The sequence below is a fragment of the Nelumbo nucifera genome, chromosome 3, assembly GCF_055504915.1.
Source record: "Nelumbo nucifera cultivar China Antique chromosome 3, China Antique-T2T, whole genome shotgun sequence".
Classification (NCBI taxonomy): Eukaryota; Viridiplantae; Streptophyta; class Magnoliopsida; order Proteales; family Nelumbonaceae; genus Nelumbo; species Nelumbo nucifera.
Genome location: NC_142651.1, coordinates 43,413,433 through 43,429,182, shown reverse-complemented (window position 1 = coordinate 43,429,182; position 15,750 = coordinate 43,413,433). Strand labels below are relative to the sequence as shown.

General features: G+C 35.9%; 1 protein-coding gene across 11 annotated transcripts; it reads left to right on the top strand.

Moving 5' to 3' along the window:
* Positions 1 to 4,053: 4,053 nt before the first annotated feature.
* LOC104612900 (pentatricopeptide repeat-containing protein At1g56690, mitochondrial-like) lies at positions 4,054 to 8,249 on the top strand. Of its 11 annotated transcripts, none has more exons than XM_088899775.1 (5): positions 4,054 to 6,923; positions 7,021 to 7,085; positions 7,236 to 7,392; positions 7,511 to 7,532; positions 7,844 to 8,249. In XM_088899775.1, exon 1 carries the CDS (start codon positions 4,520 to 4,522, stop codon positions 6,629 to 6,631), a length of 2,112 nt encoding a protein of 703 aa, XP_088755901.1. In that variant the 5' UTR covers positions 4,054 to 4,519; the 3' UTR covers positions 6,632 to 6,923; positions 7,021 to 7,085; positions 7,236 to 7,392; positions 7,511 to 7,532; positions 7,844 to 8,249. The 11 variants fall into 11 exon arrangements, with proteins under 11 accessions (XP_088755901.1, XP_088755900.1, XP_088755898.1 ...); XM_088899774.1 differs by having other exon boundaries at positions 7,643 to 8,249; XM_088899772.1 differs by having other exon boundaries at positions 4,054 to 4,284; positions 4,520 to 6,923; positions 7,236 to 8,249.
* The last annotated feature ends 7,501 nt before the right edge of the window (positions 8,250 to 15,750 follow it).

Genomic DNA, 15,750 nt, shown 5'->3' with positions numbered 1-15,750 from the left:
TAATGTCGATACTGTTAGGAGCTACAACAACTGAGTCGTTGATGGTAATGAAGTTTCCATTCCCATATTGGCTCACAACCATGATGTCCCTCACTAATACATACTCTATGCTACTCTAGAGAACCTTCCTCGTACCAACAAACTCATAAATCTCCATGTTGAACAACTTTCATGTTTAAAAATATGAGCTTCCTTCTTGGCTTTGGTTTTAATTTCTTCCTTGTTGTGTTTGTAAACCTAACCACTCAAGGCTAGAGAAATGCTATATAGATTGGTGACATTGGAGAGAGGTGCGGATATGCCATTTCTGAGTCTCCAAGCTGATATTGTCGCTTGGATGCCATCAAAACAAGTTTGTTGATTAGTCAGTACGGCATTGTAATGACCACGGGGGACAAATGGGAAAATGAGAAAAGCATAACAATGGAACATTGTTTCATTCTCAAGTTAGAAGATAATGAACATTGTCTTTTAAGGTTAGTTTCGACATTTTAAAAAGTTTTAAGTCACACATATCATCACATGATACAGATAACTAATAGACTACTAATGGCATGTACTAGATTGGCACATTTTGAAAGTTTGGGTATTGAATTGTTATGCTTTTTGTTATTTAAATTTTATTTCTTTAAAGTTATTATGTAATTTAAGATCTATCGTTACATAATTATTTATATATTTTTAGTATTTTTGTTTTTTAAATAACTTTTTATATTTATGTTTTAAAATATTATTTAGTTATTGAATTGAATAATCCATAAAATCACAATTTATATTGTTATTACATAATTTCGTTATTAATTTTGAAAAATATAAAATTTTTATTTTAGATATTAATATTATTTAAGTAATATCGTTGTTTAAAATTTTAAAATATTAATTGTTTATTAAATTTAATAATCAATGAAATTATAATTTATATTGTTATTACATAATTTCCTTATTAATTTTGTAAAATATAAAATTATTATTAATTCAAAAGCTATGAAATCTATTATAATTATTATTCTACTCTTAAGATTTTTTAAATTTATCACATAATTTCGTTATTTTAACTATTAATATTGTAAAATATAAAATTATTATTTAAGATATAAATATTATTTAAATAATACCATTATTTAAAATTGTAAAACATTAATTGTTTTTTAAATTTAATAATCCATGAAATTATAATTTATACTATTATTACATAATTTTGTTATTAATTTTGCAAAATATAAAATTATTATTAATTCAAAAATTATGAAATCTATTATAATTATTATTCTACTCTTAAGATTTTTTTTAATTTATTACATAAATTTTCTTTTGTAACTATTTAAATATTTAAAAAGTATATAAAATATTTAATCTTTTTTGTTATTTAAATTTTATTTCTTTCAAGTTATTATGTAATTTTACATATTTTGTTACATTAATTATTTAGTTATTTTTAATATTTTATTATTTATATTTTTAAAATATTATTTAGTTATTAAATTCATTGAATAATCCACAAAATTATAATTTATGTTGTTATTACATAATTTCATTATGAATTTCATAAAAAATATAAAATTATTAATAATATGAATATTATTAAACCTATTATAATTATTTTTTGTGTTTTTAATAAATATTTTATAGTTATTAACATAATTTCATTATAATATCTAAATAATTATTAAATATTTTAATTGAAACTTTCATGATATAGATATAGATGAAAAGTGAGGGAGAGGATAAATAGGAATTAGAGATAATTTAGGAGATAAATAGGAATTAGGGAGAGATAGAGATAATTTAGGAGAGAGTGGGGGATAGTTAGTTTCCTACTAAAAAGGAGAGGAAAAAAAAGGAGATAAGCCATGTTAGGTGGCAACTCCTAGTCTTTCTAGAGGGAATCTTACATCCCTCTAGAATTGCTTGGTTTGGGTGACTCCCGATCTCTTGCCCACGAGAACTCTGCCCACATTTATTGTAGCCATAGATGGAGAACATCTCATCCTCTGCATGGTATTATGTAGCGGGAGATGTTCCTAATTCACAGGGGGTAGTGTATTGTGGGTAGGTGTGGGCAGAGTTCTCGTGGGCAGGAGATCCAGAGTTAGTTTTGGTAATGAAATAAGGAGAGGACTGCTAACATGGCAAGCTTTACTTTAGTAGATATATAGATGGGAGATATTGTGAATGTGCAATTATTAACAAGGACTTCGGGTCTCTTACCCACAAGAACTCTACCCATGTCTACCCATAAAACGCTATCTCCATGCATTGGGAACATCTCCCAGTGCATAGTAACTAGGGGTGGATTCGAGCCGAGCTAAGCCGAATACTACCAGGCTCGAGTTTGGCTCGAGATTGTTCTACAAGGCTCGAGCTCGGTTCGAGCCAGAACCTTGAGCTCGAGCTCGATTTTGAAAAAAAAACATTATATATAAAAATATTTTTTATTTAATATTTAAAAAATTAAGAATTATAATGATTAAGAATTGTAATATTTTTATTATATATATTATTTTATAATATATATTATTTTCTATAATTTTATTATATATATTAAATATCAAATAAATAAATATATATATTCGAGCTAGTTCGCGAGCCTCACGAGCCGAGCTCTAGTAGGCTCAACCTCGAGCTTGAGCTCGGTTGAAATCGAGCCGAGACAAGCTTTTCATGAGCCGAGCTCGAACAGCTCGTAAAAAGCTCGGCTCGTTGCCACCCCTAATAGTAACATGTAAGAGGATGAGATGTTTCTCATGTGTGTTTGCGATATTATGTGGGTAGAGTTGTTGTGGATAGAAAATCTGGACTCACTACAAGTGTTGTGAGGTGTACTCTCTGTGGAGAAAATCTGGACTCACTTGAAATACTTTAATCAAAAGAAGCCTGTGGTTTGGACTTGGTTGTGCCAAGCATGGTCGGAAAAACTTGGGCAGTGCCAGGCTTAGGAAGTCTAGGTAGCCCCAGGCCAGCATGCTATGGCGTAGAAAAATGGCTCAGCTAGGCACAATAATAATAATAATAATAATAATAATAATAATAATAATAATAATAATAATAATAATAATAATAATAATAAATATAATATTAATATTAATAACAATAATATTTTATTTTCAATTTTGTTATACTATTTTATTGCAATTTCATTTTATTATTTCATATTACACAATTGTATACATTAATTCAATGGCCCCTATGAGGGATTGAGGCATATCACCAAATGCCAAAATGATTGTATAAATTAAAATTCACATGGAATAAAGTTCTAAGATTTTTAATTTATTATCTTTTTTTATTTTTTTTTATTTTTATACTATTCTTTTCGAATTTTCATAAAAAATTAGAGAAAATTCCACTTTAGTACCTTAAACTGTGGGGGTAGTGTCAAGTTAGTACTCAAACTTTCAAACGTGTCACTATAGTACTTAAACTTTCCAAAAGTGTCAAGTTGGTCCCTGTCATTAATCAACTATTAGCTATTTGTTGAAAATGTCAAAACTATCCTTCAAAAGAAGACACGGTTCATTGTCTTCTACCTTGAGACTGAACCGGTTGAGGTGTTTGGAATTCTAGACTAATAGTCATTGTCTTCTACCTTTAGATCTAAAACACATTCTTGTCCAATTATTTTTTTGCTTTTAGTTATTATTTTCCTTTATTATATTTTATGTTTTTTCTCTTTTTCTTTGAAGATAACTGGTTTAATCTTATGGTAGAAGACAATGAGCAATATCTTCTTTTGAAGGGTAATTTTGACATTTTCAATATATAATTGATGGTCGATTAAGGGCAAGGACTAAGTTGATACTTTTAAAAAATTTAGGTATTGAAATGACACTACCCCAAAGTTCAGGTTAATTATACCAACCCACAGCCATGTCGGACTCTCAAGGCATGGCCCGCCACAGCCTGCGTGGCCACCACGGCACAGCCCGCTACAGTGCGGGCGACCCAAAAACCGGCATGGCCCACGTTACGGCTCTACCCCTGTCCCCACATAAGGTCCACCGACCTTGTTATGGAGAGTGAAGGTTATTTTTGTCCTTTAATCTATGAATGTTTGAGTTATGAGAGAGAAGGGACGACGTGAGTTACAACTTCCAACCCTCCATTCCGGCGAGCAGTCTCTTCGTCGACAAGCTCTATTATCCCCACCTTGGTCTGCTCCCATCATCTCCCAACCTTCCACCACATTTTCTCCGCTCTGGCTTGTACATATGGCCCTTCCGTCTACGCCTAGTATCTGTACGCGTCGTCCTTGCAGCATCAGCGTCTACTGCTTCACTGCATAGTGTTGTCTTCACACCCCTACATTCCTCGTAAATTAGTGCACTTATTCCAATACAGTGGTTGTTCAATTCAATCCCATGATACACCGGTTTCAATTGATTCATTTTCCTGATTATTTTCTTTATAGTATTTTTTTTTTCCTTTCCACGTAGATAACTACAATTTTTTTGAATAGCCTGCTCTGAACTTCTGATTGAAAAAATCTCACCCTGTATTTTGATTCCTTCCTGGCCCGTAGATGCGGTCGTCGACGATTCGTTGTCAGCCGTATTGCATTGACGCTGTCTTGGCTGCTAATAATCAGATTGCTCGTTATGCCCGACTTGGCCAGGTACATGCTGCTCGAAGGGTCTTCGATGAAATGCCGAATAAAAGCGTTGTTTCTTGGAACTCCATAATTGCTGGGTATTTTCAAAATCATCTACCACAAGAAGCCCGTCGTCTGTTCGACCGAATGCCCGAGAGGAACACTTCCTCTTGGAATGGTATGATTTCTGGGTATATAAAAAACCGGATGATTAGAGATGCCCGTAAAATTTTTGATACCATGCCTGAGCGTAATGTTGTTTCGTGGACTTCCATGGTTCGAGGTTATGTACAAGAGGGTGTCATCTCGGAGGCGGAATCCCTGTTTTCGCAAATGCCTGAAAAAAATGTTGTTTCTTGGACTGTAATGTTAGGCGGCCTGATTCAGGATCGTCGTATTGATGAAGCTCGCCGGCTTTTTGACGAGATACCCGTGAAGGACGTGGTCGCTAGGACTAACATGATTTCAGGGTATTGCCTTGAAGGTCGTTTAGCAGAGGCCCGTGAACTCTTTGATGAGATGCCACGCCGAAATGTCGTCTCTTGGACGACTATGATTTCTGGTTATACTCAGAATCTAAAAGTAGACGTTGCTCGAAAGCTTTTTGAGGTGATGCCCGAGAAGAATGAAGTGTCTTGGACGGCAATGCTGACGGGTTACTTGCAATGCGGGCGGGTTGAGGAAGCATCGGAACTTTTTAAGATAATGCCTGAAAAGTCAGTTACTTCTTGTAATGCAATGATTGTTGGGCTTGGCCAGAATGGAAGATTAGTTAAAGCAAAACAAGTATTTGACAGAATGAGAGAAAAGGATGATGGGTCGTGGAGTGCAATTATTAAGGCATATGAACGGAATGGGCATGAATTGGAAGCCCTCAACATGTTTGTTCTTATGCAAGAGGCGGGATTTCGGCCAAACTATCCTTCTTTAATTAGTGTTCTTACTGTTTGCACTACCCTGGCCATTCTTGATCACGGCCGGCAAATTCATGCTAAGGTGCTGAAATCGCAGTATGATTCAGAGGTGTTTATTGCCTCAGCTTTGACCACAATGTATGTTAAATGTGGTGATCTTGTTAAAGCAAAGCGGGTGTTTGACAGGTTTAATCCAAAGGATGTTGTCATGTGGAATTCTATGATCACAGGTTATGCTCAACATGGCTTAGGAGAGGAAGCTTTACAAGTTTTTCATGAAATGTGTTCTGTAGGCTTGTCTCCAGATGACGTTACCTTTGTTGGGGTTCTTTCTGCTTGCAGCTACTCCGGGAGGATTAAGGAGGGGCTGGAAACTTTCGAGTCAATGAGACTAAATTATTCTGTGGAGCCAACAGCTCAGCACTATGCTTGCATGGTCGATCTGCTTGGCCGAGCAGGGCATGTATACGAGGCAATGGATTTGATAAAGAAGATGCCAGTGGATGCTGATGCTGTTGTTTGGGGTGCTTTACTAGGTGCCTGTAGGACCCACATGAATTTGGAGTTGGCTGAGGTAGCAGCGAGGAAGCTTGTGCAGCTTGAACCCCAAAACTCTGGACCTTATATCTTGCTATCAAATATTTATGCATCTAAGGGTAAATGGAAAGATGTCTCGGAACTGAGAGAAGTCATGAGGGTGAAGAATGTGAACAAATCACCTGGTTGTAGCTGGATTGAAGTTGAAAAGAAAGTGCATATGTTTACTGGAGGAGACAATTTGAGCCACCCTGAGCATGCAGTTATTGTGGCAATGTTGGAGAGATTGGGGGTGATGTTAAGGGAAGCTGGGTATTGTCCTGATGGTAGCTTTGTGCTGCATGATGTGGATGAGGAACAGAAGGTGCATAATTTGGGATACCACAGTGAGAAATTAGCTGTGGCATTTGGGCTTTTGAAGGTGCCGCAAGGAATGCCTATTAGAGTCATGAAAAACCTTCGAGTCTGTGGGGATTGCCATTCTGCAATTAAATTGATAGCTAAGATCATGGGAAGAGTGATCATATTGAGGGATGCAAATAGATTCCATCATTTTAAAGATGGTCTATGTTCTTGCAGAGATTATTGGTAAAGTGACACATCTCTAAACCATGAAGAAATTAGGCATATGATCTGCTGGAACCACTATTCCATGGGTCCGTGATAGAGGTGTGCTACACTAGAAACTGACATAGCTGGATGATCATAACCATGTTAGGAAAAAAGAATTGTATGTGGTCCACGAGATCTCTAGATTGGTTATTCACAATTATGATGCATGTTTTCTATTTGAGTGACCCTTGGCTAGTAAGTCCCATTGCCCTGCATGTGCTCTACATGTGCCATTACCCACTTGTATGCTGTTGCTTCAATTGATATAACAGGTATACCATATGTTTCTCCATCCAATATGATATCTGCTTGTTTCCATTAAGAACACAAACTCAACACTAATCCATGTATGCAATGTGAAAATGACAGGCCCATATATGAACATGAGAATTTCAAGATGGGCATTGCATGCTAGCTTTCATAGGGTGGAAAAGGTTAGTTTCTTTTGCCTTAGCTGAGATCTGTCATCTGAGTTTGGCTTTAGAGTAACTCAGTTCTCTCTGTTGAGAGCAAGAGGTGTATATAACTTCCCATACAGATTATGCTTTTTTTAATATAAACCCCATGGTTATATTACCTTTCAGAGACCGTTGCATGGTGTGGATGGAAAAATCTCAGTCTGGAAAGTTGAGAAAAAAATGTGTTTGAATCTAAGAGCAGCCGCTTCATGCTAAAAGTGCTGGAGGTTAGGTCCACATCAAGTCCATTCCTTACAAAACCCCAGACAGCCAGGAGCACTGGGTAATGGCTTTTTTTTAAAAAAAAAAAATTTAATTTCCTTTCTTTTCTCTCTTCTGCATCTATAATCACATATTTCTATATGCTCATTTCTCTGCTGGTGATGAAAATGTAATTGAAGGCCCCAATTCATGTAAAGTAAGGTAAATCTCCCATTTAGAATCTCAGAAGCCTGTTTTCTTTTATCAAGGCAGTCCTATATTTATATTATTGAATGTATTTAATTTAATTATCTAATTCATTTTTTTTCCAGAAGCATTCATGGAAACAACTCGTGCTATTTCAATGGCAGAAAGTTGTGTTTATCATTCTCACTTTTATATATTTGTCTACTATTAATTGATCTAGGCTAGTCTGATTTCTATTTTTATTTTCTCTCTCAATTTTCTTAACACTTCACAATTCTTTACTTTGATCAATTAGTAATGTGAGGGGCTTGGTTTTTTACTTTCAGGTTGAAAATCTTGATCTCTTGGATCTCAAGATCCGCTAAATGAATCAGTACACCACAAGCAAGGTCAACTAAATAAATCAAGTTCTCTTGCTTGAGAAGTTCCCAAGATCCAGTAAATGAATCAGTATACCGCAAGCAACATCAACTAAACGAATCAAATTCCTGAGGCTGAGATCCAATAATTCTGCTGGTGTTGAACATGTTCTCAATAACATTCATCGAACACTCATTCTTCAATGAGGGACATATTTCAGTTGTAGATGTTTTATGTGACAAATACAATTTATCTTATCTACTTTGTATTTGAAGATGTATCAATGTTAAATGATAACTATGCAACTGAAACCTGAACTGACATTTTCCTTTTGGTGATTTTTGTGACAAGTACATATATGTTTTTTGTTTCTATCAACTGTAGGTTCTTTTCTTGGTTGCCATGGAAAAACCTATTGCTCTTAAACCTAAGCACACGAGTGATGAGAATTTATAAAGTATCTAGCCCCATGTCCCTAGCCATTGCTCATTCACTTTCAGTTTCCACTTTTTTTTTGGTAAAAAGGGAATAAAGTTAACCAATAAATTTGCTGAAAATATGAACTTAGAACTAAATTTAAAGGTTGCTCATTTCAAGTCGGTAAATAAAATCTTCTTTTAGTTCAACTGATCTTACAAAGACACTAAGTCCTCGATAGTTGCTGTAAACAATACTAGAACCTGTTTAGATCTAAATATTTGCAGAGGTTTCAGTTTGACCAGTTTCACTCCATTCTTAGCATGCATTATTTTTCCTCTTCTTTCACCAATAGTTTGACCAATGGTCAATGGAGCAAGTGATCCATGAGTTTCATCCTCCAAGAGAAACAGCCCCTCAAACAAAGATGAAGTTGACCAAAAAAAGTGTGCTCCCATAAACTGTTAGGTGGTATCCAACATCTTCCAGAAAATGATTTCTGCATCTTAACCAACTTGTGGAAATGCATTGTTTAAGCAAGGCAAACAATAGACTTATGATTTGCGATTGTGAAAATCAGGATACAGGATATTCTTGACACTAGATTTTAGTGACTGCAAGATCTTCACTATGTTATGTTCAAGAAAAATCATGCATGTCAAGTTTATTTGTCATTTGCATGGGATTTGACCAGAATTTTAGGTTTATATGGTGAATTACGGTATCTTGATAATTACTTTATAAGAAATGAACAATTTCTCTATGATTTAACTCATATAGTGTTAGCTTGTAGCCAAAAAAACTTGTAGTGTTCACACATTTCCAACTCATATGGTGTTTCTGCATTTGATAGCATGATGACTCATGCTTTGACAGAGCCAAAGTAACTAGATGTTGGATTTTTTGAATTTACCATGCAGAGTGAAGATACATTTAGTTCAAAATATTGAAGAGCAGGGGCAATGTATGGAGAGGTACTAATCCATCTCCTATTATAGTAACAAAATAATTATTTCAGTAATTAAATTCATGATATGTAATTCTATCTTGGGGAATGGAATTGTGGTTGACTTCTCTCCTGCCTTGAGAGGTATAAGACAAAGGAGACCCACTCTCCCCCTTCCTATTCACCTTGATTGCTGATGTACTTGGGAGATTGATCCATAGAACTGATTCAAGGAATTTGATAAAATGGTGGCAAGTAAGAAGGGAGAAGATACCACTAACACATCTGCAGTTTGCAGATGATACAATCTTGTTCTATGAAGGTGGGGACAATAAATTGGATCCGGAATTTAAAATTGGCAATGCAACTCTTTGAGCAAATGGCTAACTTCAAGATGAACTTTGATAAGAGTTGTGGTGGGAGTGAATGTGGAGGAGAGGGAATTAAGTGAATATGCAGGTATGTTAGGTTGTGCAATATCGAATTGCCCTTTGATGTACTTGGGCCTCCCCTTAGGAGATAATCCTAAGAATGAAAGCTTCTGAAACCCGGTAGTGGAGAGATTTGAGAAGAGGCTTGCATTTTGGAGGAAAAATTATATTTCCTTAAGGGGGAGAGTTACTCTGATTAGGTTTACCCTAGCTAACCTACTTGTTTATTTTCTGTCAGTGTTTAAGATCCCCACTAGGGTTTCCAATTTTTTGAAAAAATTAATGAGGGATTTTCTGCGGGAGCCTGGAGAGGAGAAAAGAGATCATAGGGTGAGTTGGGAGGTTTTAACTAGATGTAAAGAGCTAGGAGGCCTTATGATTGGAAACATTAAGAAAAGAAATATGGCTTTGCTAGGGAAATGGTTGTGGAGGTTTATAGTGGAAAGAAATAAATTGTGGACAAAGATTGTGGCTAGTATACATGGGATGGAAGGCAATGGTTGGAATCCTGTAATTGTGGCAAGGGCTACAGCTGCTTCTCCTTTGGAATCCATTCATGATCTACTTCCAACTTTCTCCCCTTGGATCAGGTATGGTCTTAACTCTAGTAATCGAATAAAATTTTGAGAACAACTTTGGATAGAGGATTCGCCTATAAAGGACCAATTTCCCTCATTGTATGTTCTGTCAGACTTGAAAAATGAACATATTTCTTCTTTCTTAGGTCCTTTAGACTCCACTTCTGGTTTTGGGTGGAACCTAAACCTAAGAAGGGTAATTAGGGATACAAACTTGGACAACATTTTATCTTTGCTAACCATCATTGAGAATGTTTTCTTGGATCCTAATAAAGAGGGCACCAGATTTTGGACTCCTTCCACCTCAGGTACTTTCTCTTGTACTTCGTTTTTTGAAACCTTAACTCAACCTCCTATCCCTATTGGGTTGTCCTTTCCGGTTAAAGAAATTTGGAGCAAGCCCATTCCTCATTGGGTTGGTAGTTTTTGTTGGGAAATTTTCTTAAAAATAATTAATACAAATGATTTACTTTAGAAAAAGAAACCCAATTCATGTTTATTTCCTAATAGGTGTACTCTTTGTAAAGCTAATGGGGAAACTGGTTACCACCTTATGGTTTCTTGTAAGGTTACTAAATTGTATTGGAGTGGGTTCTCTCTCTCTTTGGGTGTTCTTGGAATCCCCCTGAGAGTGTCCAAAGTCTGTTCTCTCTTTCGTTTTTCAGATGGCCTAAGAAGAGAGGGAAGATTATGTGGAGGAGCATTAGGGCAACTATGTATTGGTCCCTGTGGGAAGAAAGAAACTCACGAATTTTCTCAAACAAGAAAAGAAACCAAGAAAACCTATTAGACCTAATACTTTTAAGGGCTGCCCACTGTCTAAAATCTATGGATCTATTCTCAGACTTTCCAGTGGCTGACTTGTTAAGAAATTGAAAAGTGATAGCTACCTCTGCTTTGTATAAGAGGACTCTTAATCCCGCCTCATCCCCTCCTCCCTCTGGATTTATAAAACTGAACTTTGATGGCAGTAGTTTAAGGAATCCAGAGCCTTTTAGGATTGGGGAGTATTCAGGAATGAGGAAGGGATTGTTATTGCTTTGTTCTCAAGCCCCATTGGAGAAGGAGATTCTCTTAGGGCTGAGATCCTTGCAACTCTGGAAGGAAATCAAAGAGCAAGGGAACTAAATATCAAATGTTTGGTCCTGGAAGGTGACTCGAAGGTGGTGATTAGTTGGTTGAAGGAAGAGGAAAATGGTTTGTAGAGTTATAACAATAAAAAGAAAAAAATCTTTTAGCTGTATAGGGACATTGAGATACAATACAACTAGGTGAAAATGACTGCTAACTCATTCGCGGATGGGCTGGCCAAGCAAGGGGTGAATAGGAAGTCTATCTTTTGGGCTAATTTTTATGTTTATTTCATTATATTCTGTTCAAGGGGGAGCAAGACATTTTACCTCCCCCTATTGTATCTAAAGTTTCACAAATCTTCTCATCATTAATAAAGTTTTTTGTTACTAATAAAAAAAATTACATATGATATGTATCTTATGTCTTCTAATGGGTCTGATATATCTTCTAAATTAAGATTATATATTTCTATGAATTATTAATTAATACTTTAATGTACTAGAAATAACAACATATTTACTAACAAATAAAAACGTCATTCACAAAACTAATTTAATTTACATTAGTAATATTAAGAAGTTATATAGTCATTTGCTAGCATATTAAGAAGTTGACTTATATGTGGTAATGGACAAAGGTAAAAGTAATAAAATATAGAATAGTTGATTTAATAATTAAGATATAATTGTTGCATATGATTTGTGCTATTTTTGGACTCTTGGATCTATGGTTCTACATTCTCATGAATATAATATAATTTTTAGATTAGTTATATATTATTTTATCATTAATTAATAGTTTAATTTGAATAAATAATAACATGTTAATGACCTTTTACATTAATAATTTGTGAAAAGCTATATAGTATGCCTCTTATTTATTAATAGTTATTTCAACCTTAAATTTAATGCTATTAATGTATTTATAGAATTTTTGAGAATATTCTTAATGTTTCCAAGCATATCCATATGAATTCAAAGCAAATCTTGGAAGAGTGATAGCTCCTATTAAATTGAAATATTGACCGGGTATTGGGTGTTTCGATGATTAATAGTTAATCTATTTTTTTTAATTTCTTTCAAAATTGTTTCAGGGGTTGGTTTTAGGCATACATACCCCCTGAAACCACTCATGGCGATACAATACGATATGCCCAATACAATGTATCGTGTCGAAATGTTTCATATAGCCCCATGAAACAAAAAGGAATTGAAGCGGACATCTCTTCAAATGACTGACTAACAGCTGATTTGGGCTCTTGGGATTTTTCACCAAAGATAGCTTATAGGCCATCTGTATAGGGCCCACTTCAGAAAGCCAGAAGCTCCCATAGCCTATTTGGGAGGGCTTCTGTAAGTGATTGAGCTGCGTTGGAAAGTCTATTTATTGGCTCATGGAAGCCTTTTTCTTTTTTTTTTTTTTTAGCTTTCCGGATTTTTATCAAGGCCTGATGTCATGGTTTCTTGGCTCTTGCAATACGAGAAGCCGCAACGTGAAAACCCTCCTAAACAGGTAATGAATATCCAAGCTTTTGGCTTTAAGTTTCTAGCAATGAAATGGCAGGACTTAGTGAACTCACTGCAATTAATTCACATGGTTGCAAGCATGACTGAAATACTTCATGGAGGAATAGTTGTCAAAATGAAACTAAAAAGGCGTGTAGTGATCACTGAAATACTTCATAAAACAATCATTTCTCTGTAGGTACTACTTAAATTAAGAAATTCAACTGTGTACAACTGATCACTTGGAGAAAACCCCAATACAAGATGCGATATATTGCTGATTTGGACCAGGGAGTAACAGTCTGTATAGACAATCTGGAGAGCCCCATGGACAGTTTAGATTTGCTGCATCATTCCACCGCATGGAAAACAGGTGAGAGCATCTAGGGAAGAAGACTAATTGAACTAATTATGGTGCCCTCTTCTATAAGTGATTCATATCCCAATAGTCAAGCTGAAGGAAGAAGCAGATTAATACCGTTAACAAATAATACACCAAATTTTCAAAGCACAAAGTAGTAGGGCACGCGATCAAGCCTTCTCATTTAATACATGCCTTTGATGCGAGTCCTAGGAAGCTGGCAGACAAGGTTGAAAACTGCACACAAATTTCCTATGGCAAGGTGGAAGAATAGAAGATAAAAGAATCACTTTGTCATATGACAATGGGTGTTTTATCCAATGGGTGCATTGGATAAAACGTATAGGAGGATCGCAGACATGGAACATAGAGCTTATGACCAGAGAACTTTGAAGAAAAATGACTGGAGGTTTTGAGAAAAGGAAGGGACATTATGAAGAAGGGTGCTAGTGGAAAGGGATCATGAAATGTCACAATGATTTTAGCTCAGTTTGTTGTTTGTGTTGGTGCTCGGACTATAAATCAGGTTTTGGGAGGATGCTTGCTCTAGAATGTCATACTATGAAATTTATGTCCTAGTTTTTAGAGATTATGCTTGTTGAGGAATTTCAGAATTATTAAAGGTGGTTGTGATAATGTAGCCATCACATACAATATCTCCAATGCATCAATCCAACTGTTGAATTGTTGGATTACCTCTTGGGAGTCTTACTCCCTCCCAAAAAGCAATTGCCTATCCCAAGGTTCCTAGTTGTTTATTCAAAAAGTGAGGAGTGATGCTGCGCGATTCTAGGTATTGCAAAAGCTAAGGTCACTCTTAGATGATCCCTGCCAACTGGATAGAGCTGAGGTGGAAGGACGAAGTCGTGCATCAAGATCTGCGAGCGAGAAACAAGTCATAGGCCCAAGGAGTTATCTCTAGGTAGATACTTCGACGCTCAAGTCAGTAGAAGGCAGTAGATGGTCGGGCCGAGCAAGTAGAGAACAGTGCTGGTCCAAACAGAGTAACAATATGGGAGTCAGAGGTTGGATTCTTTACCTTGAGCGGGAGGTACCTTCTTATACCCGGGGATCCATGTCCTGCTCGGATGAGGCTTCTAGGGTTGTCAGGATGAAACTAACTACCAAAGTTTTCGGGATAAGACCTAATCCCCAACGGAATTGTCCCCATCCTCTCCTATCTTGGTCGCACTTATCCACATGATGTGGCATCACATGGCTGGGTGAGTAAGGTAGGTCCGTGGAGATGACACAACGCTAACGTGGCCTGAGAGATGGAGCGACAACATAGGCACCATGTGGAACTTGGAGCCAGCTCAACCATGACCCGAACTAGGAGCTCAAAGAAAATCAAATATTTATATGATTCCATTCTTTTTAGTCCATACAGGAAGCAATCGTTGATTGAATTATTTCTGTCCATGCATAGATGGGAAGGTTGCAATTATTAAGCACATTTGCAGGATTCAGAATGTCTTGTAGGGAAAATCAACCAAAGAGATCAACTTAGAGAGCTATAAGAATTGGAGGATCATAGGAGGAAAATTGCAAGCTAGATATGTATCTATATATTTGAAATTATCTTGTTCTTTTAACAGACTACCATATGTATGCTCATATAGTTGGCAGTTATAATTGACTGGTTTGGTTAACCAGAATTTTTTATTCTGTTTTGTCAGTTCGGTTCGGTTTTTCAGTTTTTGATGATTATCCTAATAGTTGATTTATTTATTTATTTTGTATATGTGTTGGACAGTTAGCTGTTATGTAATCAGAGCAAACAGTGAGTTTATTAGCTTCAGATCCTGATGTTTTACCATGGGTTCAGAAATACCAACGTAGCCGAGAAACAATGTCTCAGACTAACTATGAGTTAAGGATTATTATTTATGTGTCCTTCCAGATACAGTGCAAAACAGTAGACAAGAAAAAGACGTATGGTTTATTCAATGGTAATAAAAGAAAACCTGACATGAATATTTTTCTTGTGGTATAATGCTAATAAGGAAAAGGAGCTTGGCCAGGGTAAGGGAGGGTAATCCTAACCCTGCTTCTGTCATCAGGTACTCAAAATTCAACAAAGGTGTACCACAATTGTGTGGAATTGGTTAGAAAAAATCTACTTTTCCCTGTAAAATCATAAGTGTTCTAGTGTTGTAAGTATTTTTTTTATTATGTTTGTGGCCTACCTTTTCCCTTTTGAACCTTTCAACTTGTACCAAGATGCTTGTTAATTCAGGTGCAGTCATGGATCTTTGCGGCACATTATTAGACCACTTCAGCAATTTGTCTTTAGATTGTCACTCAAAGGGGCCCCTTTGGTTCATGTAGTTGTATTTGTTTCTGATTTATCCTACATGCATGCCATCCCATAATTTCTGGATATTTTGTCCCAATAATATGTCCCAACATAGTTATCAGCCTTGTATTGCAACTTGTATCCTTTCCTTGAGATCAGTAATTCTGGTAAGAAGAAAATTTGTTATCCATGCTTATACACCATTTTGGCATGTAGTTATATAGATGAATGTAAAAGATATGGTACTTGTACAAGGACACTA

Bases quoted from the DNA above. Each gene is read 5' to 3' on its own strand.
- LOC104612900 (XM_088899772.1), top strand. From the start codon at position 4,520: ATGCGGTCGTCGACGATTCGTTGTCAGCCGTATTGCATTGACGCTGTC.